The 25,640-nt window shown below is 37.2% G+C and overlaps 1 protein-coding gene across 4 annotated transcripts in view; it reads left to right on the top strand.

Annotated features, from left to right (window-relative positions):
- CWC22 (CWC22 spliceosome associated protein homolog) overlaps positions 1 to 15,627 on the top strand; it is a 33,511-nt gene extending 17,884 nt beyond the window's left edge. For all 4 annotated transcript variants that reach the window (XM_048953860.1, XM_048953862.1, XM_048953864.1 and 1 more), the window contains exons 15-20: positions 6,197 to 6,274; positions 7,484 to 7,636; positions 8,413 to 8,540; positions 9,427 to 9,528; positions 9,659 to 9,855; positions 13,180 to 15,627. In XM_048953860.1, coding sequence (XP_048809817.1) covers positions 6,197 to 6,274; positions 7,484 to 7,636; positions 8,413 to 8,540; positions 9,427 to 9,528; positions 9,659 to 9,855; positions 13,180 to 13,835 — 1,314 coding nt within the window. In that variant the 3' untranslated portion in view covers positions 13,836 to 15,627. The remainder of the gene's footprint in view (positions 1 to 6,196; positions 6,275 to 7,483; positions 7,637 to 8,412; positions 8,541 to 9,426; positions 9,529 to 9,658; positions 9,856 to 13,179) is intronic.
- The last annotated feature ends 10,013 nt before the right edge of the window (positions 15,628 to 25,640 follow it).

Raw genomic sequence — 25,640 nt, 5'->3', positions numbered from 1 at the left:
ATGCATTTGGGGTTTGAATTTTATTTATTTATTTATTTATTTATTTATTTTTGAAAGATTTTACTGCTTACAGAATACTTAGTTAAAACGGACTGAAGCATCATTCAAGCTGAGCTCATAAGGGATTCTTACATTATTCTTCAGTCTTTCTCAGGGAGAAAAAATATATTGTTCTTGCTCTTCAAGAATTTGGATAAAACAGAAAGGCTTGGTTTGTTCTTCCCAATGATTGTGATGTAAATTGAATCTGTATACAGCAACACTTGGAACTTTGCTGAACTAAATTAGGGCCGCTTCTGTAACAATATCTGGCCTTCAGTGTGGCTATACAAAAACAAAAATAATGGGTCACAGGATTTATTTCTTTTACTTGATATGAGAAGTTTTTTTTTTTTAAGCACACCCTTGAAAGACTTATGCATGCATTTGACACATTTTCATTTTTACAGGATGGAGTCACACTTCCTCAAAACAGTCCTACTTCGGGGTGGGGGGGGGGGGGGGGGAGAGTGTCTTACTTGTGCTATTTCTTAATTTAGTTTTGAAGAGAGCAGGAGTACTTATTTTGACTTGACATTCAGTGAAAACAGAGTCCAAGAAGCTGGTATGGAGAGGGATGATCTAAATCTGATAACTCTGTTCTGATCAAGTCAGTGATTTCAGAGATTCATTGGTTTACTTTTGTCAAATGTGGGGCATCCCAGCTGGTTGGTTTGGCAGCTGCACTTTGGTAATTCACAGCCTTGCTACTGTCTGTAATACATGATCATCCTTAAGTCTTTCCATGCCATTCCCTGTCTTTTGTAGCAGGACTATCATTTTATTTGTTTATTTCATGGAGCCTTCAGTTTATTTCAGACTTGTGTTGAAATAGGACTTGGCTTGATGCAGTTTCCTCTGAGAGACAATAACTAATATAGGGCATAATGATGGGGGTTTTTTTGTTTGGCTGTCTTTTTACAATCTGTAGGATCCTAGGAATGCCTCTAACAGTCCTTTGATTTATAGTGTATTCTTTCAGTACGTAGGATGGATAGGTTAGGTTATGTGCCCTGTGAATTGATGTCTAGAGTATTCCATGGTGTGTAGATGATAAATTGTTTCTCGGATTCAGGTCTATTCCTTAGGCAACTTGAAAAGGTATTGAGGAGAGAAAGAACGATCAGTGTTACCAGTAGGCTTGTGTTTGTTTGAGATGGGTCCACGCTTCCACTAGAAATTTGATTTTGTGATGTTTTTCAAATGGAAGTTTTGATCTGAGTGCTTGTTTATGCTAGGTTACTATCTGACCATTTTACACTAATTTAAGTTCTTATGAGTTATGCTGTATTTTTGATCCAGTTTTTACACATATAAGATCCTCAGAAGACTAAGTGCAAAAAAACCTGCTTCTAAACACTGTATTACATTTAAAATATAAAATTTTAATAGATGGGGTCTTGTTCTGTGGCTTTACTGTGTGCACCATGCAGTGCCATTGACATCAGTATAATCCCCCAAGTTACATCAGAAACGCACATATAACTGCAGAATGTGGATCTTGAGATAAAATCTGAAAAATGCCCTTTATGGAACCAGTTTATCTACTTTCTTCCTTTCCCTCCAGTTAGTATGTAGATTACATATTTAAAATGCAAGCAGTTTCTAAACAGAGTTAAGTAGATGGGAATGAACTAGGTGCTTTGTTTGACCTGAGGTTTCTGTCACGACCTGAACAGGGGTTACTTGTTTAGGCTTCAGGATCATGGAGGAACTGAATGTTTGCAGAAGAAAATAACTAATTGTGTAGCTGGATTATTCAAAGTATCTCTTGGAAATAAATAGTAACAAATTAAGGGGAACTTCTAAGCCATGTATATACAGAATGAAGTCCCAGAAACCTAACTTATATTTTAAAATGTGCTTTTTAAAATACGTGAAATCTATTAGAAGGTGCCAGCATTTCACTCGTTTATCTTTTGAATGAGAAAATGCTAGCTTTTTTAAATTTTTTTTGCAACTCTCTGAAGTGTCTAGACTTAAATTCTTTTTTTTTTAAATAGGATTCATGCATTTTATAACTGTGGTAGGTGATGTTTTTATTAAAATGTTTCCAATAAATATAAAAAACATAAAAGCTTCCGTTAAGCGCATTAATAAAAATGTTACTGATGTAAAAATAGCTGATTTCATTATCTAGCTGTGAAGCTCATTGCCCTTTCTGTGTTTATTTTGGTATACACGTCCATCTACAAAATAAAAAATATAGAAGAGGAGGTGATATTCTGTATTACTAGTACCTGGTGCTAGCTAGAGTTCTGGCTAGGCTTTGATCTTGTAAACTTCTGTGTATGCATTTAAGCTGTGAAGATGGAATTGCCCACATCACCTCAGTGGCGTTACTTAATTTTTGCACACATACCTTTGAGGCTGAAAGGAAGCATATGCTGTGTGGCTTCAATGTATTGTTTTACTAGAGCCTTCCATGTGTGCTGCAGACTTGTAGCGGGAAGCAGATTTAAAGCAGCACAATTAAATACATGTGTGTCCTTATATGCATTTTTTTCTTCCTACATAAAATCCTGTAGGTCTAATTGTCTGCTGATGAGTATGTTCAACTTTAATCATACAGTTCTCTAATCATAAAACAAACTGAGGTTTAAAAAAAAATAAAAATGTAGACAAAGGGATAATGGAAGTTGAAGAATAACTATCAGCTGACCTAATAGAGGACAGATCTGGAACTGCCAAAAGCATTATATGCAGTTTGCCAGACCACCTGCTACTGAAGCACCTTCTATCCCTTTGTCAGCCTTGGCTGTGTGCAATAATTCTGAGAACTGAGAGAAAGAAGAGAGAGATGCTGGAAAAAAATAGGTATATGTAAGTTGCATGCACTACATTTCCCTACCATTGTAGGGAAAGCTTAAAGGTAGTAAAATAAACTTGAGCTGGAATAAAATAGAGAAGAATGAGGAACAGCATCTGTGAAAACACTGCAACAATGTACAGAAACAAGATGCTGATTTTAGGTAATTTCACAGTGGTGTGAACCAGCCTATATCCCTTACTAGTTTTGTTTCCAGCATATTGGTTCTTCCAGTTCATTACACGATCATAGAAACACACATACTAGCATGGGAACTTGTATGTTTTAAAAAGAACTAGTAGTCTGTGGATAAGGGATATCTCACGGTTGCTTCAGATTGTATACAGCTTGTATAGTCAGTGCAGGAACAGAACTGCATGGCTGCAAGGAAGGAGAGGGGAAATGTCATTGCTTCCAGCTAGGGAAGGAGGAGCAAAGCGGCCTCCTTGGAGAACAGCTGTGGGTCAACTCTGAAAGAGGAGGAGTGGCTCTTACAGAGAGAAATCACAGCAAGAAGCAAAGGAGAATGAATGAAAGAAAAAAAAAAAATAGTGTAAGAAGAAACACAGAATCAGAAAGGAGTGAGAAAAGTGAGTTAACTTCAGAAAGAGAAGTTATTTAGCCCTTATGTGTGAAGCTGGTTTAATAGAGTAGAGTAGCAAGGGTATGCTTGTTCTTTAAAGCAGTAATGCTGGTTTAAAATAGATAATCTCCCTGCAAGGCTGCGCTTAAGTCCATCCAACCCATTATCCTGCTTGATCAGGAATTGTTCAAGTGAGAACTTGGGGAAATACAGTGTATGTAGAGAAGTCTTTCTCCTTATTTTCCATCTCAGCAGTTTTGGGAAGTGGCATTTTTCCATAATACAGTATTGAGGTAAAGATCTTCACAAAAGATTTCGCTCCTTCTGTGTTGGACATCAGATATTTTTTAAGTATTGATTTACTTCATGACAAGATAGCTGTACTTAATATCTGACCAAATCTGGATGCTTGCTTGCTTGTCATTGTATGGAAGGCTTTGGACAGCACAGTACACAAAGTGTCTTCAAAACTGGGAAGCGCTTGTTACATTCTTTAAAGCAAATTCTGCAGTAAAACCCACAAGCTTTCCTCACCTTAATCATCTTTAGAAACGTTAGCACTGGAAGCAACAAAACAAGTTAACTAACCTTTTAAAGCTATAATTGAAGCTGGAATTGTTTTGTGAACTTGTTACATCTCTCAAAAAATAATTAAATCATTTTCAAGTTTGTTAATTTTTAATCTGAAAGACAGTTACTGTAGACCTAACCTTGAGTTGTTTTGATAACACTGGCAAGGATGTCTATGGGCAAAGCTATTTTCATGCATGTGGTTATTCAAGATACCCTCCTAGAAATCATTGTAATATTTAATTAAAATGTTAAAATATTTAATTACTGTAAACCACAGGGGATACCAATATTGTAATTGCATTTAAGATGAGGAAAAGAAGTAATTTGTTTTTCAAATCTTGCTGACTTTATTAGCAATGGCATCAGCACTTTACCCCTTTTTATTGTTTAAAAACTGATTACCTGAAGCATTACTGTAAAGCAGGATAATATAAAAAGTTAATATACATTTTAATATATCAAGCTAACCCAGTGTGACAGTGTTGAAAAGAATGCCTTTAAACAAACTTAGGTTTCTCTTTCATACGTTGCTGCCTCAGTATTTGGAAGGGATTATTTCTTCTTGTTAAATGTGGTTGGTTTGCTGTTTCTTCTGAGTACAATTTGTGATGGGCAAAATGTTTCTTTTTGCATCGCAAGCTTAGTGGAAAGTTTAAAGTTTATTTTAAATAATCATGAAAGATACATGACTGATACTCTAAAACCTATTTGGGAATGTCATAAATTGATTTACGCTGTGAAGTTGGTCATATGGAAAAGTATACAATAATTGGGGAAAACTGCAACACAGTTTTATGCATATGTTTTATGCATAAAACAGTTTTATGCATAAAAACATAACAGTTTTATGGCTTTTATGCATATATGAGAATATTTGCTTTGGTTCTATTAGTGACTGTGCCATAAGCCATGCCACTGTCTGCTCAGTTTATGTAGTTGGGAAAACAACATTTATGTGTATCTATAGCTGGAGGGTGATACAATAATTAACTTGGGGTGATTATACTGGGAAATGAGCAGAAAGGATGACAGATATCTTTTCTTCCAACAAGGCTGCCTTTTGTGGAGTGGGAGGGAACTGGTTGTTTTGGGTAGTTGGCAACTAGTATCTTCTGCCATAGCTGATGTTTGCTTATGCTCACATGCATTCGGACAGGAGAGATGGAAGGCAGGCTGTCACTGGTGTGTGTGTGTGTGTGTGTGTCTGTGTGTATAAAAAAAAAAAAAAAAAAAAAAAGCTTTGGAAGGCCAATCTGCCTCTACTTCCTGCATTCTCTCCTAGCCAAGCTCACTTCCTTAATAAGAAAAGAAGCCTAGGTAGATCAGTTTGCCAAGGCTCAAGTTAGTCTTCTGAATTATTTTTGTTGCTTTTGAAAAAGGTTATTTAAAAATAAGATTTCAGAATGGTAAAAGAGGTCTTCCTGGTTTTATGCTTTTTTTATGTTTATTTTGTGCAAAAGCTCCTTAAAAAAAAAAAAAAAAGCAATTGCTTTTTTTGTGTATTTCATTCTTTCTAGCAGTAGGATTTAAAAATGTGTCTGAGCTTAAACTACTAGATGGTTATTTTGTGACTAAAAAAACCTGTAAAATTATACCCGCTACATAAAGAAATGTTACAGTTTAAAATTGAACTAATTATTTTAGGATCTTTGTAAAGATGTGTACAGATTTCATTCATGAGTTGTCTGCTCCTACTCACAAAGGTAGGCATTTACGTGCATCTATCTAGTTTCCAAGTCTGGCGTTTTGTTATGAAGATAACCAGCACTTGCTAAGGTACCAGTTATTCTGGGGTCTCCTGTGATGTAATTAAATATGGATTTCTTTGTCTATGTTTTCTCCAGATGCAGGGATTTAGTGTTCTTTTCTGCTCTGTGGTAAAGACGGTTAGTAAAGTAGTTTTGACTGTTGTTATTAAATTACGCATTGAGTGAGCTCAGAATCATTAAAAGACACCGGCTTAAGCATAAGAGAAAATACAAATGCCAAAAGTGCAAATATAGACCCTGAGATAACTTCAGAAACACAAGAAATTTGGAAAACTACTGTTTTATCCAGTGAAGTTATGTAAATATCTTGCTTCACAGCTGGCATCCATGTGAGCGTTTCTTTAATATTTTGATACTTTGTGATGATGTTTGTACTGCTACAGCAAATTTACCTAGAGAAAATGTTGTTTTCTCTGAAATCAGAAAGAACTCTGCAACATGATACTTGACTGCTGCGCTCAGCAAAGAACATATGAGAAATTCTTTGGGTTACTGGCAGGGGTGAGTCCTAATTTCAGATTTTACACTCGATGGTAGATAATTTCTTTTGGTTTACTCTTGTCAAACCAATTTTAATAGAGAAGTAAAACTAATAGTCTTTATTATACTGAAAATGATTATATTAATTGATTGAATTAGCATCTGGATTGTAACAAGCACAGTGAATGCCAAATGAGAACTCATTTTCTCCTTTTAATGCTTTTTGGCCTCCCATTTTTCCATTACAGTAGAGAAGTAAATGGGAGGCCAAGGCATTGATACTAAAAGAAGTTAAAAGTGTTCTGAGTTACTGGAAAGATCCTTTTCTTAATGCTAACAGTTGACCTTAGAGACTCTTCTTTCAGCTGCTTAGTAGATTTTATTTATAAGACAAAGCAATAGTTGCTGTCCTGGTTTTCCCTGTTTTGTTGTCTTTCAGTAAACATTTAGCATCTTGGGTCTTTGGTGTTGTTTTCATTTTTCTCAAAATAACTACAAATGTAGTCATGGTTAATTACCTAAGCTCTTCCTATCTCTTACATTGGCAGAGCTGACTCGCTAAGTCAAATAGAGTAAGCAGTTCTGATGAAAGCAAGTGTTTACTTCCATTTGTAGGTTTTTTTTTTTTTAATTCAGTATTTGAAGAAATATTTCTGCTGATATTGTTATGAAGCACCAGCCATTTGAATGTGGATGTTAAAAAGCTGTAGGATATAACTGTTAATTTCTTTTTAATTTAATTTTTAATTTTTTAAAAAAATATAATTTTTAATTTAATTTTTAAAAATTAATTTAATTTTTAATTTTTTTTAGTGTTCATTGCAGTGTTTATGTCCAAAGTGTCTTGCCTCTCACTGTGTTCCTGCTGCCTCTCTGGTCTTAAATACCCTCTCAGTGACATCATGAAAAAAGTTGTATTTGAGGGGTTACGCCCAGTGAGAATACTGGATGTATAGAAGTAAAATAAATTGCTGAATCATTTGCTGTAGGTCAAAATTGTTAATTACTACTTTGCAATGCAGATGAGTTCCATGCTCTGACAAACTGCTGGAAGCAATCAATTGTATCTGTTTGGAGATGTTTTCTCTAAGTATTAGTTTTTAACAGAAGGTCTTGTGATAAATATTAGCAGCATTACATTTACATTGCATAAGTCATTTATGCATATGTTATTTGCATGTTTAATATTTTGCTTAATCTGGTTGTTTAAATTGTAAAATACTGTTTCAGCGTTTCTGCATGTTAAAAAAAGAATATATGGAATCCTTTGAAGCTATTTTCAAGGAACAGTATGATACCATTCATCGTTTGGAAACAAACAAATTAAGGAATGTTGCCAAGATGTTTGCTCATCTGCTGTACACTGATTCCATTCCCTGGAGTGTGAGTAGAACTGGCTATTGCCAAAGGTTTTTTATTTAATTATTAATCTGTAGTAATTCAGAAATAAGTAATAAATTGGTTTTAGTATTCATTCAACGTTTTGGAACTATTGGCACTTGTAGCAAACAGAATTATTTTAAATGTATTCTGAGATACACCATTGAACATCCTGTCCTGTTTCTGTCTCCCACAGTTCTTCATTAGTGGCTCTGAGCTGTTATTTTACAGAGCTGAGCTGGAATTGGTTGATTAAAATGTACACTTTTCTAGCTAATCAGCAGTGTAATTAGCTGTCTCTCAAAAAGTAAATGTAAAGAAATCATCTAAAATTAACTTCATTCAGAAAATTTTCAAGCTTTTTATATGAAACTTTAGAAATAATTACAATTCTCTTTTCCTACACTTTTATTCTTGTTCGATAATGTAATCTAATTGACATTCTTCAGTCACACACAAATTAATCCAAATATCTCACCTCTTTAGAACACCCATTTCAAATCTTTAACTTTCCAGGAGTTCTCACACCTGTTTTTCTTCCACTGACTTTTCTTGGACAGGATAAACCCTGAAACAATTGCTAGTTTAAAAATGATCAGAAATTTCTTGTTAGAACGGACCTTTCAAGGAAGAAAAGTTCTTGACTGAGAATTAGTGTGCATTGGTGAACAAAAATAAATAAATAGTCTTTACTTGTTTTTTCAGGAGGCCAAAGGGTTTTAGGTGAAGTTTGAACATACTTTCTTTCATTTGTGTGTTTTTTTCCTAAACATTTTCAGGTTCTGGAGTGTATAATACTGAGTGAAGAAACAACCACTTCCTCCAGTAGGATTTTTGTCAAAATATTCTTTCAGGAGCTTAGTGAATATATGGGACTTCCAAATTTAAATGCAAGACTAAAGGACATGTAAGTTGAAGTTTTATTTTAAAAACAGTACGTTGAATTAATTCATCAGAAAGAGTACAAATAAAACCTCTGTTTTCAAATTCAACTACATCGGTGGTTTTATAGCTGCAATTTTCAAGAATAAGTTAATGTATAACTTTACTCATTAGAGACTTACAGTCCCTTTAAATTGAATGCTACCATTGACAAGTTCAGCTATGTGCAAGAGTATTTATTTGAAAGCTATATTATTTTTTTTTCCAAAGACAGTACAACTTGTACAAGAATGTATCAAGTGCCAGTCTGTTAATTTCATTGTTTTGTCAGCAGTAATGAAAGTTGCTGTGGCTGTTTGTTCTGACAAAGTTTAGAAGAAAAGGACCTGATTCTAGTTTTTCTAGGGTTAGTTGCTTGTCCTTGAGTACCGTGTCAATAACATTCTTTTAACCGTTTGTGGTTTTTTAATACATTGCATTCTGGCAGCGTTCATCTTGGTTGCTAGAGCTGCTTCCCATTAGTTGGGTTGACTCTTAAACAAACTTAACAGATGCTTTAGTTCATGTAAGCTTGAATTTAGACCATCTTAAGGTCCTGTTTAATTTGATCTTTGTCCTTCATGGTCATCAAGTAATATCCTTTACTTTCACTAGCTGCTGTGTTTTCACAAGTCTGCTCAGGGCTTTGCAAAATCAGGCTCCTCAAACTGTCAGTTATGACAGTGCATTATTAGATCTCAGAAGTATTTTGTTAATATACATCACAGATATAAACAAGGAAAGTGTTGAAAAATGCATGAAGAGAATTTTCACTGTGCTATGTAATATAGTTCCTTTTTAAGTCTATTAATGTCAGTGAGAATTAGTGCTAAACTAGCATACTGATTATTTTAGATGTTTGTTTTCAACAGAACATTGCAGCCTTTCTTTGAGGGATTACTGCCTCGGGATAACCCAAGAAACACTCGCTTTGCCATCAATTTCTTCACTTCTATTGGCCTTGGAGGACTTACGTGAGGAACATTTTTGTTTGATTTAATATTTGCTTTCCTTCCCTGCCTCTCAGTTTAGGAGGTGGGAGAGGGAAGCGGCTTCTTTTTTTTTTTTTTTTTTTTTTTTGATGATATTGTCGTTGTTCCTTAGAGATGAATTACGGGAGCATCTGAAAAATGCACCAAAGATGATAATGACTCAGAAACAAGATGTTGAGTCATCAGATTCATCTTCATCTTCGGAAACAGACTCTTCTTCAGATTCTGATTCTGACAGCAGTAGCAGTAGCTCAGAGTCATCCAGCAGCAGTGACTCTTCATCTAGCAGTAGCGACAGCAGTGACTCAGGTATTTAAGCACTAGCTATAACTATTTATTTACCTCTTGTTTACTGCCATGCTTCTGTTTACTGTTATTGCTACAAACTAGCTCTAGACAGTGTTGCTGTGGTTTATAAATATATTTTTTTTTAAATTGCATGTTTTTAAAATACTACTTTTTGCTCATATAAACTTCTTTCAGAAAACAGAAGATCTTAGTCCCGTTTTTAGAGATTTAAATACTTGAGGAACACTGTTTTATAGAAGAGTTTCTTACACAGTTGATACTTGTTGCACAGAGCTGTCTTTTCAGTCTAGTGGAGAACGGAGGGGCTAGTATTAATATCTCTATGGGATGCTTAGTGGGGAACTGTGGTACTAACATCTGATTCTTTTTTCCACTGCTTAATTGAGTGAGCTTGATGCTCCTAGTATCCTCTTCTGTAAATAGGTACCCTGTTGTGGATTAGACACAACATTGGTCAGTTCTAGCAATGAGTTTTGTTTTATTCTATTTGTTATTCTTCATTTCTAATTCTTCCTCTGGAAGACTTTCTGTGTTGATATAGTGAGGGTTCTTGCCTTAAGGGAAATCTTCAAGGATGAATCAGCTTTTGCTGATAACTTAGTATTATGTAGTTTCATGTTGTAATCGTTATTTGTCATAAACATTGCTTAATCTGTGAAGTACTTGCTAGTATGAATTACTGTGTACAGTCTCTCCTATAACATGAGCAGATGATAACACAGCATGACTTTCTGTAGTTCAGAACCTTGTTGATTCAAAATTAATTTGATTTATTATGTGACTCAGAAATGAAAATGCAGATTAATAAAATAAAAGCAGTGTGAACTGCTCGTGTCTAGAAATGCATTTCTGTCCTCTTGCAATGTTCCTCTACGAAATCTGATTTGCATTTCATCCTAAAGCTATCACATTAATGACAGCAAAGCACTAGAGGAGGGCGCAGTCAAATAGGGTCAAAGAAGGCGTTAGTTCAGCAAAGAGCCAGATGGTTCCTGCATAGACAGCTGCAGCTCTGCTGAGCTGCTTGATAGGAACCAGAGAGGTAAGTCCTTAGTGACAAACCAACTGAGTCTGCAGTCTGATAGTGTGAGCACTTGATTTTTGTAGTCTTAGGACCCTCTCTTTTACTGTTTGTCCTTCCTTCATCAAGGCATACAGTCATAAAACTTGTATTTTTATATCTTAGTAGCCCAGTTTCACTTTTTCTCTGATTTTTGTGTACTTAAATGTCACGTATGGGATGCTAATTTGAGATAACTATGCACTTACGAATGTGGGTCAGGCTTGCTACAAAATGAAGGTATTTTACTGGTTATAGCTTGATTTTTAAAAAGCTGCAAACAGAGGGAAGGCTTCTTTACCTTGGTAGCGTTGGGGAAAAAAAAGAAAAACTTACTGTTCTAAAATGTAGCCAAAGTGATCCGTCATTGCATGTAATCAGAGTGCCAGCAAGCCTTAGTTCAGACAGATTAGCCGGCTTCTGTAGGACTCAGATATTTGATGTACTATTAAATCAATTTATGGCTACAGTATTTTCATAAGGTGGTTAGAAACAGTTAAATATGTGATACTGTAGCTCATATAATAACCATTGTTAACTGTAAATGACTGCAACTTTAGTGTTCACTGTTTGCTTATAATGCTTTGTCACATCTGCTGAGAGAAATCTGCAGATTGTTAATAAAGAGCAAACAGGAAGAGTAAAGTCTTCCTCTGAGATAAATACTGCTGCACATTTAGAAATACAGATGTTGGTTCATATGGAGGCTGTTTCTGAGGTGGTTATACATTATTTTCAAAAGCCAAGTTTTATTAGACAGAAAAATATTTTCTGTAAATTAAAAGCAAATATTTACTGGTTTAAAGCAGCTACACTGCCTTTGATTTGCTTTCACTCAGTACCTGTGGCATAACTAAAATATCTGTGTATTTATGTATTTTTAAGGACCACTGGGCTTTTATCAAAACATCCTCTTCTTAAACTTGTTAACTTTATATTGTTCTTTAGCATTCATGATGATTTCACTTTTCACTTGAAACAAGTATGTAGGCCCACTTTAAACTGGGGACTTCTTAAAGCTCTGTAGATGTTAATGTAATGTTATTTCCTGTGGTTCCTAGAGTCAGTAGTCTATGGCCTTTCTTAGGGTTCTGAAGCTGATCTTAAATTGTTGACAAGCTAGCACTATCATTCCTGGAAACAAACCAGAGTCATTGTTATGTTGCTGCAGTACCACAAAGTTTCTGAAGCTATTTCATCCGGCTTTTCTTTCTTAGGATAGTGTTAAGAGTTTTTTCCCTCTCTGCTGTTTTTAAACTCCTTGCCTGATAAGCTCTTCCAGAAAGTAATTGGTGAAGTAAACAATTTGAAGATAATGGATGGTCTGGAAAAGATGACCTTTTGGAAAGAAATTTTCAGAGTTTTGATGTATGGCTTTACATCCTGTGCCTGGTCCTTCTGTATCAAGTCAGTAAAAAGGTGATGATGTGTAGAGGCTCTCAGAATTCAGGCATTACTTCCAGATAGGTAAAGGATAAAAACCCTGCAGGTGTCAAAGCTGCAAATGAGTAGAAGAGGGTGGAAGCTTGATGGTTGGAGTTTTGTCAGTATGCAGCACTTAAAATCTGAAGGCACGTCTTTCACGACCTACATGTTATGTCAGATTCCTGTTTAGCATGTTACTCTTTGGGTATGAGTTACTTCATTTATACGACTGGTTAGTTTTTGTTTGCCTTTCAAGTGCAGGTTTGTTTGTATGTTCTGTAAGTTGAGGAAGAAGTTTGGTTTTGATGTTTGTTAGAGCTAAAGTGGAATGATGTCATGTTCTTGATAACTGTGCAGTCATGGTAAATAGGATGAAGTGTGGGAGATTATTCCATGAGGTCATGTTTTCTTGTTTTTACTGTTTTGGATGTGGTGTAGCCTTGCCTGTTGTTCACGTGAGGTTTGTGGGTTTGTAACAGTGCAGATGCTGACAAATGCTGAAGCTTAGAGGAATAATGTAGCTCTGGGCTTCTTAGCTTGCACTTCAAGGGAGAACTTTTCGTATTAAAATATGAGGCCTATAATACAGCCAGACCCTTAAAAATAGTCAGAACCTGCTCATTTAAAAGAATGGGTGGATTTTATCCTATTGCATGAAATCCGTGGTTGAGGGGAGGGATACAAGCAAAGCTGATATTTTTGTAACCTCTGGCCAGATACATAACAAAAGTTGGAATGTTTTTCCACAGAGGTATTTCTTTATAACTCTTGGTGTACTTTAATAGATCAAATAGTTGATTAAAATAGAACCTTATTCCCATAATTTGTTGTCATTTCAGATGCTTCCAAAGCTAAAAGAAGGAGAACACAAAAGAAAAACAGAGAATCTGAAAAAGCTTCCCGGAAAAAACAAGAAAGGAAAAGAAAATCGCTTGAGAAGAAAGTGGGAAGGAGGCGGCAAGAGGACAAAAGTGATAGTGAGAGCAAGTCAGAAAGGAATCACCGAAACATGAGAGAAGCACACAGGAGGGATGACACATCAAAATATCAGTACAGAGATGAGTCTAATGGCAGAGACGATTACGAAGCACATAGGAGAGATGACATATCAAAATACCATCACAGGGATGAGTCTAATGGCAGAGATGATTACCATAGTGGAAGAGATAGGAACTATGAGAGAAGTAAGGATCTAGAAAATAAACACAGCAATTCAAAACAGAAGAAAGCAGAAAGAAGAGCTTCTTTTTCTGATGATGAAAGTTATAGACACGGGAGCAGAGATAATGGACATCGGAGTAGAAAAAGAGAAAGATCTAGATCTGGAGAGAGATCATATAACAAGTCAAGTCCAAGGGAGGAAGAAGAAGACCACCGATATAGAAATGGCTCAGAAAGACTTAGAGAGAAGTACAACCATTCCTCTGACCAGTACAGGGAATCCAGAAAATATGAGGATAGACGAAGGGAGAATTCCCCACACAGACGAAAATAATACCTAAACAGTTTGAAATAAATGGGCGTTTCTGAGCTGTTGAAACTGTATTTTAAAAAATGACTAAACTTTCTTTAAAAAAGATTTTGTACAAAGTGGTAGTTTGCATTTGTAAATTTTATCAGACTTTTTCAAATTTTCAGTACTGCTTTTTTTTATAACTGTTGCTTTAAGTCTTTCTGTTAAATTCATCCTCTGGGAAGATGAAGTTGTTTATTTTGTGAATAAAACAGTTAAGATCTCAGTGAAATGGGTGTTTCTGTCACTTAATTACAAGTATTCATAAATTTATAGTATAAAACCGTTGGATTTTAACTTTGGCTAATTACAGATCAAAGATACTGAAGCTAACGTAAGAATCTCAGATTATACTATAGATGATGCATGGGAAGGCTTTTTAAAAGGAATTACATCAGCATGAGCACTACATGCATTCTATAGTTACATATTCTTCCATCTTCGTAAATGTGGAAGTAAGTTTGACCAAAATTTTTCAGGAAAACCTTTGTTTATTTTTTCAAGAGTTAAAAATTGGAAACGCGGTTTTGTTATTTTAAATGTCACTTTTGAAAGTGTGTCAACTTGTTCTGTGTTACTTTTCACAATGTTTTTTAATGTTATAACATCCTAAGCTTGTGATGTACGCTTGTGATCTTACAGAGAGGAAGAGAGGTTTTTGGCTGTGAATCTGATTTAAAGTCATGTGTAGACTTCAGGTGTAGTTCTGAGGGAAATGTTTAAGGAATGTCCTTACTGCTATACTTTAAAAAAAAGTGAAAGAAAAGATTTCATATCTTCGCTTTGAATTGTGTGGCTCGAAATGCTCAAGCTTACTGGAAGCAAAGTTTTACCAAAAACAAAAAAACCCCAGCAATTGAAGATATAGAAGTAGTTCTACCTAAGAGTAATTTGAAGCACTAGCTCAACATTCATTGTTTGACTTATAAATCAGAATCGTGGTTAAGATTAAATATCACCACTAAAAAAGACAAGTACAGAAAGTATTTTGACATGAAATAGTAATGTGGCCATGGTCAGTAGAAAAGACAGGAATGACAGTCATGTATAACTCAACTCTTAGTGCCATAAAACCGTATTTTTCACTTTGCAAAATGAACATAATTTCTGGGCACATGAAAATATGCAGATTTCATTTATGCATTGTATTTCATTGCATGTAGAACGTTATAAAAATGCATTTGAGCTGTTTTGTAACAGAAAACAGAGCAATTCCTAAGGAACTAGACTAGTTTGGGATAAATCTTGTCACAACATTTTTCTAAGAAAAATGATGCTTTGTATTTCTGTTCTGTGTTTAACAGAATTTATTTCTGCCAGTTTTCATGCACTTAAATGTTTTCAAAGATACTAACAGAGAAAATAAAGACACACTGCAGAGAAAGATGAAAGTTTAGTGGCACCATGAGGAATGTCTTATTTAAATTGTGATGTGGTTTTGTTTCTGTTCCCACTTCTCATTTTCCAAGGGAATCGTGCATTTTTGATAGCATTCTTTAATTCCTAGAAAAGTTAATTTGAAGTAATTCTTTTTAGAAAGATTAGTGCTAGTAATTATTGTCTGTTTCTTAGTTGTCTACTAACAGTATTAAAAATTACCTGTATTTCATAATTGTTGTATTGTACAAGCTTAGCTAATTTACCAAGAGTAACCCTTTCTTTACTGTACTGTAGGTTTAATAGAATCAATTTTATGAAACTGTAGCTTTTGAGATATTCTGTACAAATTAAAAGGCTTGTTAATTACATCTGTAATAAATGGAGATGCCTTAAAACAAAGCATCGTTTGCTTAAAAGAAACAAATTCATTTGATCTGAAACTGCTGATCAAGAAATGCCAACGTAAACAGCACCTCCAAATTGTTGTGTGGCTTTATACTAGCTACTAGAAATATTGTGCTCTCCAAGGGCAGGGAATGGAAGAGAAGTGAGACTAGGACTTGAGCTGAGGTCTCGGCTGTTTGTACGGTTTCTTGGTGATTTTTATTCCCAGAAAGATTAACAGATGCTTAATAGAATGAACTATTAATAATAGACCTGATTTTTACGATAACTGCCGGCAGCCATTCAGCGTTAGCAATGCAGTAACAGTCAGCAGTAGTTGTAACACATGGCTGGAAGCAGGTGGGTGCCCAGAAGCAGGGCTGCTCTGCAGCAGACCAGGAGTGTCCCCGGCCCTGACCTTGGTCAGCACATGGAGCAAGTTCCCAGTTACTAGCAGGCTCGCTGCTTCCTGAGCCGGAGGCTCTGTGTGCATCCTAACAAGGCCTCACCCCAAATTGGCCTCATTCTTTAATGCTTTTGCAGGGAGAACTGCAGCACCCTGTAACAGGAATTCCAGTATTTACCTGTACAGTATGTGTGAAAGTAGGTCTCTTTCATAGCTTCTGCTTGATCACTTTTGTTTGATACCTTCTGATTTCTTCTATGAATAGCACTGTGCAATTGATTGCCATTTTGTTTGTGATTTTACAGACCTAATTCTGTATATTGTTCTTTCTTTTTCGGTAGTTTAAAATTTATCTGATTAATCTCTCTCCTTTTGAGACTGCTCCATAGTCACGATCATTTTTCCTGATGTTTGTTTGTTTGTTTATTTATTTTAATTCTGTGTAGTATTCAAGATAAGGTGTTTTGGAAGTTGAGTAGTGATACAATAGCTTTGTTTTTTTTGAGTGTAGGAGTGATCTCGTTTGATTTCAGTCTATCCTCTCAACTGCTGCAGAGTTGGATGATCCACTGTGGTGCTGGGGTTTCTTTAGCTAGCTGTAGCTATAGCATATGCACAGCAATGAATAAACTTGTGCCTGTAGCTGGTGCTGGAGCACTACATTGTGTTTTGAGCAGCAGTTCTGGCTGAAAGACTTCAACAACAGATCCTGTTGTATTCTTAACTCTTGTGCTCAGTTGTAATTTCTTCTTAGAAGCAGGATTGATTTAGCCTATCCATAGCTTTCTGTGAGTGGGTCTGGTTATGGCTGTGCTATCAGCAGTCACCCAACGCCAGCACAGTGCCTGCTGGGCTGCCTGGGTAATGTGTGCAGAGCTGCTTCAGTCCTGCTGAGCTGCAGGGGAGGTCATAAGCACTCCTCACCCAGGGGAAGATGTTTTGTCAAAATATTTAGACAGTCTCATTATGTAAACTGCCACAGTACCATCTCTTAGTATGAGAGCAGTCAGATAAATTTAGGGCCAAAACCGTCTACTCATTTAGTTAATAACCATTTAAAAAATATTTTAACTGTAGTTACTGAAATGATTTTAATTGATATTTGAGAATATTGCATCTTCAAACTGTATATAGTTCATTGCAGGCCTGCATGGAAATGTGAATTTGACTTCAGAAACATTTGTCTTATGGCATTGCTCATGTTAAGTTCCCAAATAGATTGCATGCATATTGAACGTTAGATTTAATTCTGAAAATTACTCATACTATTAATTAGATTTAGATGGTACATTATTTTTACTTATGAGTACGCTGTTAAATTACTGAAGCTTTAATGATGTGTCAACCTAACACAATAAGTGAGCTAGAGTGGGTTGGTTTTTAAGTCCAATTTAAGAGCCTCTACATCTTAGAGTTTGCACCTTTTGATGACTATAAAGATGCTAGATCAACTTCTTCATTGATTGTTCTTAAACAGCTTTGAATTGGGAATGAATAAGGAAATGTGACCACCAGAAGGCACATTGTCTTGGATAATCTAAAAAAGCAAGAATCTATTATGTTAGCAAAGAGAATTGACTCCAGGTACTTAAACAACACACAACGCAGACACTTGTCCTTCAATGTATTTTCAATTAGAGAAACTAGTATTTTTTTAAAAGGCTTTCTTAGTTAGTCAACATGTATATATACATTTTAAAGAAATCATGAAATCAAAATGCAAAATCAGGGAGTATTTTAGCTAAGAATGAGTGACACATGTATTTTCCAGGTTAAAAGTGGCATGGGCAAAATGCTGCTTTATATATTGGAAAAACAAGGGCACTTGAGAGGTCCTTTGCTTTTTATATTTAGTTTTCTCTTGTGTGTTTTCCTACAGCCAGTCTATAATTTGGCTGTTAGTGGAGTCAGGGATTTTCTTTTCTTGTCTATTCCTTATGACTATCATCAAGCATTTTCTTCTTTAACAACAAAAAGGGGAGGAAGATGACAAATTAGAAACTTACAGTGTCCTGGTAAACTATTTTGTTAAGTCGTAAACACAGAAGTCCATTGAGGGGAAAAGAAAATATAACCTGCCACATACTGATGCTATTTTTAAAGTTTGTTCCTGGTATGTTCTCTTTTTTTCCATTATGGTGTATAACAATGCTTGCACTGGCTCTGGTTTCGGATCCTGCAGACAGCCTGCTTGTTCTCAACCCAGTTGGATGTGGGATGTTCACCCCACCAGAGGCCCACAGGGACCATGGCAGAGCATGAGGGCCCCGGTCTGCCCAGTGTCACAGGGGGTCTTGACCACAGAGTGGATATATCCATGCAGCCTGCTCTCTGCCAGCTTGGGTGAGGACACAGTGTGAGGACTTGGCTGGTGGGTGGTAACCTGCCTTCCAAATGGGAGCTTTCTGGATATTCTGCGTCTTGTTTGGCAGGCGTGCAGACAAACTGAGGGGCTTCGTGGGAAGGAGGAGTGCTGAAGTAAGGACTACTTCAAGTGGGACCTGTGCTTTAATGACTGCTTCCTTCGTTCAAGCCAAAAGGCTGGATGTCAGATCTGCAGGCAAACGTGCTCTGAGGAGGTTCACAGGGCATCTTCCGTTGCTGCACACGGTGCTGTGAGACACAGCAGTGCTTAAGAAATCGGAGTTGATCAGTAATTGGAATGAGAAACTGAAAGTTAACAACTATTCCCCCAACAACAGTTGGGGAAAAAATGCCACTTGGCAGCTTTGTTGCTTCCTGCAACAAAACCTTCTTCTCTTTCCCACACCAGAAAGACCTTTGTTCTACCTCTTTGTGGAAGAGAGGTGGTGACCAGCCTGGTTTGATCCCTGTTCCATTTGAAATGGCAACTCTTTGAGATGCCATCCAGAAGCTCCACACAGCCCACTGTTTGCTCCTCCATTGGTGTGACTGTGGCTATGGAAGAAAGTGCAGTGATCGGTCAGAAGCTGTGCCTGCTGCAGGGAAGGCTGTGGTCGTGGTATTCCTCGAGCTAAATCCAGCCCTGTGCACACCCAGTTGGTTTACTTCATTTTTGTAGAGCAATTCTTTCCTCTCAATTCATTTTTAGCGCTCTGTTTGCAGAGAGGCAGACACACTGGAAAACTGTTTTGGTTTTGTGCATATGCATGAACGCACACACCTGCATACAAAGCCTTCTATTTTCATTCCCTCTACAAGAGACTAAGATTAGTTTCTTGTAAAGTTAAGACAGGTCAAAGCAATGAATTTCAGCTATTTATGCTCTGTGGAATAATCTTCATTACTATATTGTCTGAATAGCTCCCAAATAGTTTGCTTTTTTTCCACCTATACCCTGTTAAACAGTACAAAATATTGATACTCTTAATGTTACAAAGTCTAAAAAAGAAAAAGCATTAGTTGCATTTTGATGCATTAGTTAATGATTTGTAGTGATGTATGGTGCAGTGTAATGCTGCAAAAGTGGAAAATTGTGTGTTTTCATAATGATAGGCAATTCCAAAGATGATACTACAGATATCAGCATTGTTGGCGTGTATTGTGGTGTCACATTCTGATATTTTATATACATACAATTATACTTTCCTTTCCAGGATTATTTAAGTCTCAGCTCAACCGGAGCAGCCAGGAGGAGGCCAGCGGGTGGTGGTCCTGTGGTCTGTGAGCTGGGGTAAAGCACCGCCTGCTCTCAGTGCTCAGAGCTCTAGGCATTCCTCACCGTGGGTGCGTGTATAATCAAAAGCTTTCTTCATTTCACAGCATTTATGGGAAGGCTTTATTTCCATAATTACAGTTTTACTGTAGTTTATGAAGAAAATGCAGCGTGAAGACCAATCATTTTGATGATCTGCAGATCAGTTGAAGGAGAGCAAGTTTCAAGGTTAGCTGCAGGGCAGCTGTCATCAGTCTGTGAAATTACCATTTTGAATGACAAGCTTAATTTGCACTTGAACCCTAGCATTGGCTTTCACTCCATCTTCTTCCTAATGACTCCGGGCTCCTAGTTCTGTTAAAACCATTATACTTTTTGTTTTACAGAAAGGGATTAAAGGGGAAAGGTAGGATGGCTTCCATTTCCAAAAGGCTCCTTTATTTTTTTATGGGGGTGTGCTACACACCAATATTATGAATTGGGTGTGAAATCTTCAGTTCATTATCAGTTAACACTGATGCCACAAATCTTGCAGACTGTTATTATGGAATCATCTACATCATTAAGAGAAAAAAAAAGCTGCCCTCTATTTTAACTGTATTGTTCTCATTTTCTTGGAGGCTTGTTATGAGATAGGGTAAGAAGTGCTCGTTTTCTTCTCCATATAATATTCATTATTGCCAGTGTCCTGTGCTAAGTGCTGTTCTGTTATCTGTTCTGTAAACACTTTTTCATAGCTTCCCTTTGGAGGGACAGCCTTCACCACCTCCCACTGCTTTCATTCTTCTCTTTTTTTGCTGAGGCCTTTGTGATTCTGCAGCCAACAACTGGGCATCTCACTTGTTGGGACCATACCACTTCCTTCCAAAACGGTGGTGTATTTTCAGTGTTACTTGTTGCTTTTGGAGCAATCTGCATGCTTGTTGTTGCTAGTCACTGTGCTGTTGGCGAGAGACATTCATTGTTCTGGGACTGTTTCACTGTTAATCTTTTGCCATACAGAATGCTGAGCACATCTTTATGTGTTTCACATTCTAGAAGCATGTTTGGAAGCCATGCTTCATCTCTTTCCTCCCAAATGATTAGTTTCTTCAAGAAGATTTTAGTTTTGTTAGGAATTGGTTAGTTCATCTGCTGCTGGGCTTGTTGAAGGCTTCTCTAAAGTCTAGATTAATGATATTATTACTTGCAGGTCCCCTCCTATATCTTCTGGAGATTCTTACAGCTTAATTACAGATGAAATAATGTTTCGTTTTTTTTTAATTGTTAATGCATATTTATTGTGTTACTAAAAATTAGATTAATAATTCCTTTAAGATTTTTGGTACAATTTATACAACTGACAGCTTGAATTAGATGATTAAGTAGTTTTGGAAAAGATGAAAACATTTATGAGGATTTGATTCAAGGATTTTAAACAAATTTTAGAAGACGTTTAAAGGAAAAAGATTCTGCATGGAAGTTTTCTTGTCCTGGCTTCAGGTGGACACACTGCTTTGTTTGGAACTGCTTCAGAAATAGCTGGAGTTTAATTTGTTTCATCCCAAAGATCAAAATAAGAGGTCAGAATATTTTATTTAATGATAACCTTCTTAAACCCTTGAGCTGACTAGTTCAATGGTGAGCAAACGTTTTAGAACCACTGTTCCTAAAGTAGGTGACAAAAGCAGGAGGAAGTGTGATCAATCCCTCTGAGTGTGTTAATTTGTTGCTATGCCTTGTGTTATTACACAAGCAGAGATGCAGTACAGGGAGCATGTCACACCCAGAAAGACCAGAGCATGGCTAAAGGATAAATTTCTTTGGCTTGCTCACTACCTGCTTTTATTGGAAGGCACTTGATGGAGCCCTGCTCCATGCCCTCCAGCTGGATGGACAGACAGAAGGACAAGGCAAGAGGACAGGCAAACAGCTGAGGGAAGCAGGAAACACATTTAGAACCCCAAGAGAAAGGTGTTCCCCCTAAACTACAGCCTAATTTCAAGAGATAAGGGAGAAGATTAGCCAGAAGAGACTAGTTATTTCTTGCAGTAAGGCACAGAACAATGATTGATATCTTTCCCCAAACTTCTGCAGTTTAGGGAGGATGATGGATGGGGAGATGTTAATAAACAGGAAGGAAGCACCTAGTGCTAGATTCACACACACACAGCCCACATGCTCATCAACTGGCAACAAGGGACAGACCCAGCCTCTGGCCACCCACCAGCCATGGCTGCCTATGGACAGGGCAAAGTAAGCAACCACAAAGGGCTCTTGACAAAAATTACTTTTTCTTGCTCGTGTTAGCATTCATCATTCACTGCAAAGACTGTACTATCTGCTGTTGAGCAGATCTTAAGTTTCAAAAGAAATGAGTGAAGGTTCAGCAGTTTTATGTCACGATAGGCTGTCAGTAGAGACAGCCGTGTCGTACATAGTCTCATTTGCTGACTTGAAACAGCCTGTCTGCTCTGTGCAGTTGCTAGATTGCCACGTGTTTCCAAAAGAGCCTATTTCCTGCACCTGCTGGGAAAAGAAGTATGACAAGTTGTCCCTAATGATCTAAAAATTGTAAGACAGAGGGACTTTGTGTAGGTGTAGCTCGGAGAACAGCATTTTATCTTCCTCTCAGTCTGAGCTGAGAATTCATTCATTTCTACAGTTTGTTTCAAATAGGAATTTGTTACAAGCAAATGAGTCTACCTTGTATATTGCTTCTTTCCTAGTTGCACATGCTGTACAAATGTCAGAAATCGTATGCTCTTCATATATCTGGACTGTTTGTACACAGAAGGTTGTTTTTCATTTCTGCTGAGCTCTGCTGCAACTATGATTGCTGATGTCCTGATCAAGTTAGTCATTCATTTCACTTTTACAATGAGAGGAAGAAGAGAAGTGCATGTGAACCATCTGATAAAATAGCCTGTGAGTTAATAGCTTGTTGACATGGAGTCATTCACATTCCATTCAATTTATTTCTTAGCATAATTATGAATGCTGATAAAATGTAATATATATTTGATAGTTGTGTAGGAAAAAAAACAATTGCCACTGTGCACTGAGGTATTCTCTTTACCTCATGGAAAGCAGAGTGTTAGTTTTCCCTTGGAGCTTCCTTCAAATGGGCAAGGCAGGAGCTCAGGGAAAATTATTCCCCCTTTCTGGCACAAGCAGTAAATCCAGTACTAAAATCTGTAGATCCTCTGTAGTAGGTCTTGAAAAGCCACCAGAGATCCCTCTGCTCCATCACTGCTCCTGGGACTGCTGCTGTGGTTCCTTCCAGCCTGTCGCTGGCTCACACACCACCCAGGAGACAGATTTGTTCTGCAGCCCCAGAGGCTTCACGGCATAGAAACACCAGGATATTTTTTGCTGGCTGCGAGGCAGCGCAGTGCCTGGCACGTGCTACGTTCAATTCCCTGGGGCTGCCGTGTCCTGCAGAGATCCCTGGCCACGGGATGGCTCAGCCCTTAGGCTGGGGCAGCGATGGGAAATTTATATCCCCATGGGAAGTTTCCCGGAGCGCTCACTGCTCCAGCCGCTGTGCTGCACGGTGCTCAGGAGGCCCAGGACAAAACCAGGTGGAGCTTTTTTGCAACTGCAGTCCAAACGCTTCCTTTCTAAGAGCTCGGTGCCCATTCTGCTTTTTCTTCTGACAGTTCTGAAGCTATGCTTTTTTGGGACACGTGAAACCTCCCTCTTAAAGAAAAGAGATCTCACAGTAGAGCAGATTGTGCCACACTCATGAGGCTCAGGGTGCTCCTTTGAGGTTACAGCCAATGTCATTTGGTTTGGTGGATACTATTTTGGTGACTGCTCTGTTTTAGAACTGTGTAATCATATGGAGGCAGCTTTTGATCTTTTAGCATATAATTAAACTATCTATTGCTGTCTTTTTCTACAGAATGATGACTGAATGAATGAAAGAAAATATGCTGGGGAAAAAAAAAAAAAGCCCCCAAACAAAGAAAACCCTAACAACCCTATTTTCTCTGCTGGTTTACAAGCTCTGAGAAAATCAAATGTAGAACTTTGTCAGAGTTAATCTCCTCCTAATGTCTTCATGTACTGGAACCATACAGACGTTCTAAGGAAAGATTCAGTATTTTAAAATTGTTATGGGACTTTCCAGGAAATAAAGTATTGTAGGGGTATCATTTTATAAGTCTGTGTGGTTCTATGTTTAATAGGTAACTATTTAATTATACAGTGTGTTTTTTAATGTACAATGTAATTACAAGGCTGTGCAATCAAATTAATTTTTAAAATGAGGAACTCATCTAAGTTTTCCAAATTTATTGTATTGTAAAATTCAGCAATTGCAATATTAGTCTTTAATAAATAAGATAACGCAGTCTGAACACTGCATGAAATCCCTGTGCGTTTCCAAAATTCGATGTCCACATAATATCCATCCTTCCTACTGATTAATCAGAATTAACTTTCTGAGATTCAATTAAATGTATGTATGCAGGCAGATAACCTATGAAAACGGTAAATCCAAATTATCTCTCCCTCCTTTTTAGCCATTTTCGTGCTATTCTTATAGCACAGGCATTCTCTTGCAGGTGCTCAAGTACTGTGCCCTGCAGAGCGATCCGTGTGATTCATCCAGAGGCTCTGAAACATCCACTCCATTGATGCAATTTCCCATATTTCTGCTGAAATTAGCCAAGCACAGTTGCAGCTTGTCCTTTAAATGTTCTTATACCTGGTCTCCATTCACATTTTGTATAGATGAAACTATTTAACTTTTGGTAGAATACAATGAACTTATCTTTTGATAGAAAAAGCAGAAGGGAGAGGAGATGAAGAAACCGTTTTAATATGGAAACAAATTTCCACGTGAGAAAAAAGTCTCAATATGCACCCGCTTTGGTGATGGGGGAGAAAAAAAGCAACTAACAAAACAGCCTTCAAATACAACTTTTCAGGCATAAGATAGTGGCAAACAGAGTCTGATAACATAGGCAATGCTGGTTCAAGTTTCTGATGTGGACCTTTGCATCATTAGATCTGATGGGTATGCATATAGGCTGGTATTGCAATATGTTGCACAGCCTTCCCATACTGTAGTAAGAATACCAGCGTAATGCACCAGATAGATATGTATTTTTCCATACACTGACTTTCATGGTGTGCTATACCAGTTTGGTTAGGTATTATCACTGGTTAGTAATATCGTGTGTGCTGCCAAACGGGCACCTGTAGGGTTGCTTGAGATACAGATAGAACTGCAATTAGAGCCAAATCCTGTTTGTGACACTAGAGAAATTTTCCCCTGGCTTCATTAGGAGTATTTCTGGTCCTGATTGGCATACCAAGATTTCATATTGAATAATATTAGTTTAAATATTTGCAGTCAGAGATGCAAGGCATTCTCCTAATGCTTTCTTGTATTCTCATCTTTCAGAGAATGGTCATCATAGAATCATAGAATGGCCTGGGTTGAAAAGGACCACAGTGATCATCTAGTTTCAACCCCCTGCTATGTGCAGGGTTGCCAACATCCAGACCAGGCTGTCCAGAGCCACATCCAGCTTAGCCTTGAATGCCTCCAGGGATGGGGCATCCCCAACCTCCTTGGTCAATCTGTTCCAGTGTGTCACCACCCTCTGTGTGAAAAACTTTTTCCTAATATCTAACTTAAACCTTTAAATCTCATTTTAAATCTCCCCTGTCTCAGTTTAAAAAATGGTTCTGAAGCTGTTGTACATAAGGATCCTGTCACTCACCACCACACTTATTTTATCCCAGACTAACTCTTCCAAAGAAAACTCTGGCTATATAGAGAATTAAAGATTACTCTTATCCTTGGTACGTATTTTTAATCCACAGCACAAGATAGAAGATAACTGGTTTCCCATGTGTTCTAAACCACCAGCATTTACAGCGGATTTTGTATCTCATAGTTTTCTATCCGGGGATAGTGACAAAATTATGCTACATGTGCTTGGCTTGTTGTCTGTCCTTGAAGAAGCAGATCTCTGAGAGATGA

The sequence above is a fragment of the Lagopus muta genome, chromosome 8 (genome assembly GCF_023343835.1).
Source record: "Lagopus muta isolate bLagMut1 chromosome 8, bLagMut1 primary, whole genome shotgun sequence".
Taxonomy (NCBI): domain Eukaryota; kingdom Metazoa; phylum Chordata; class Aves; order Galliformes; family Phasianidae; genus Lagopus; species Lagopus muta.
This window is presented reverse-complemented; position numbering and strand designations above follow the sequence as displayed.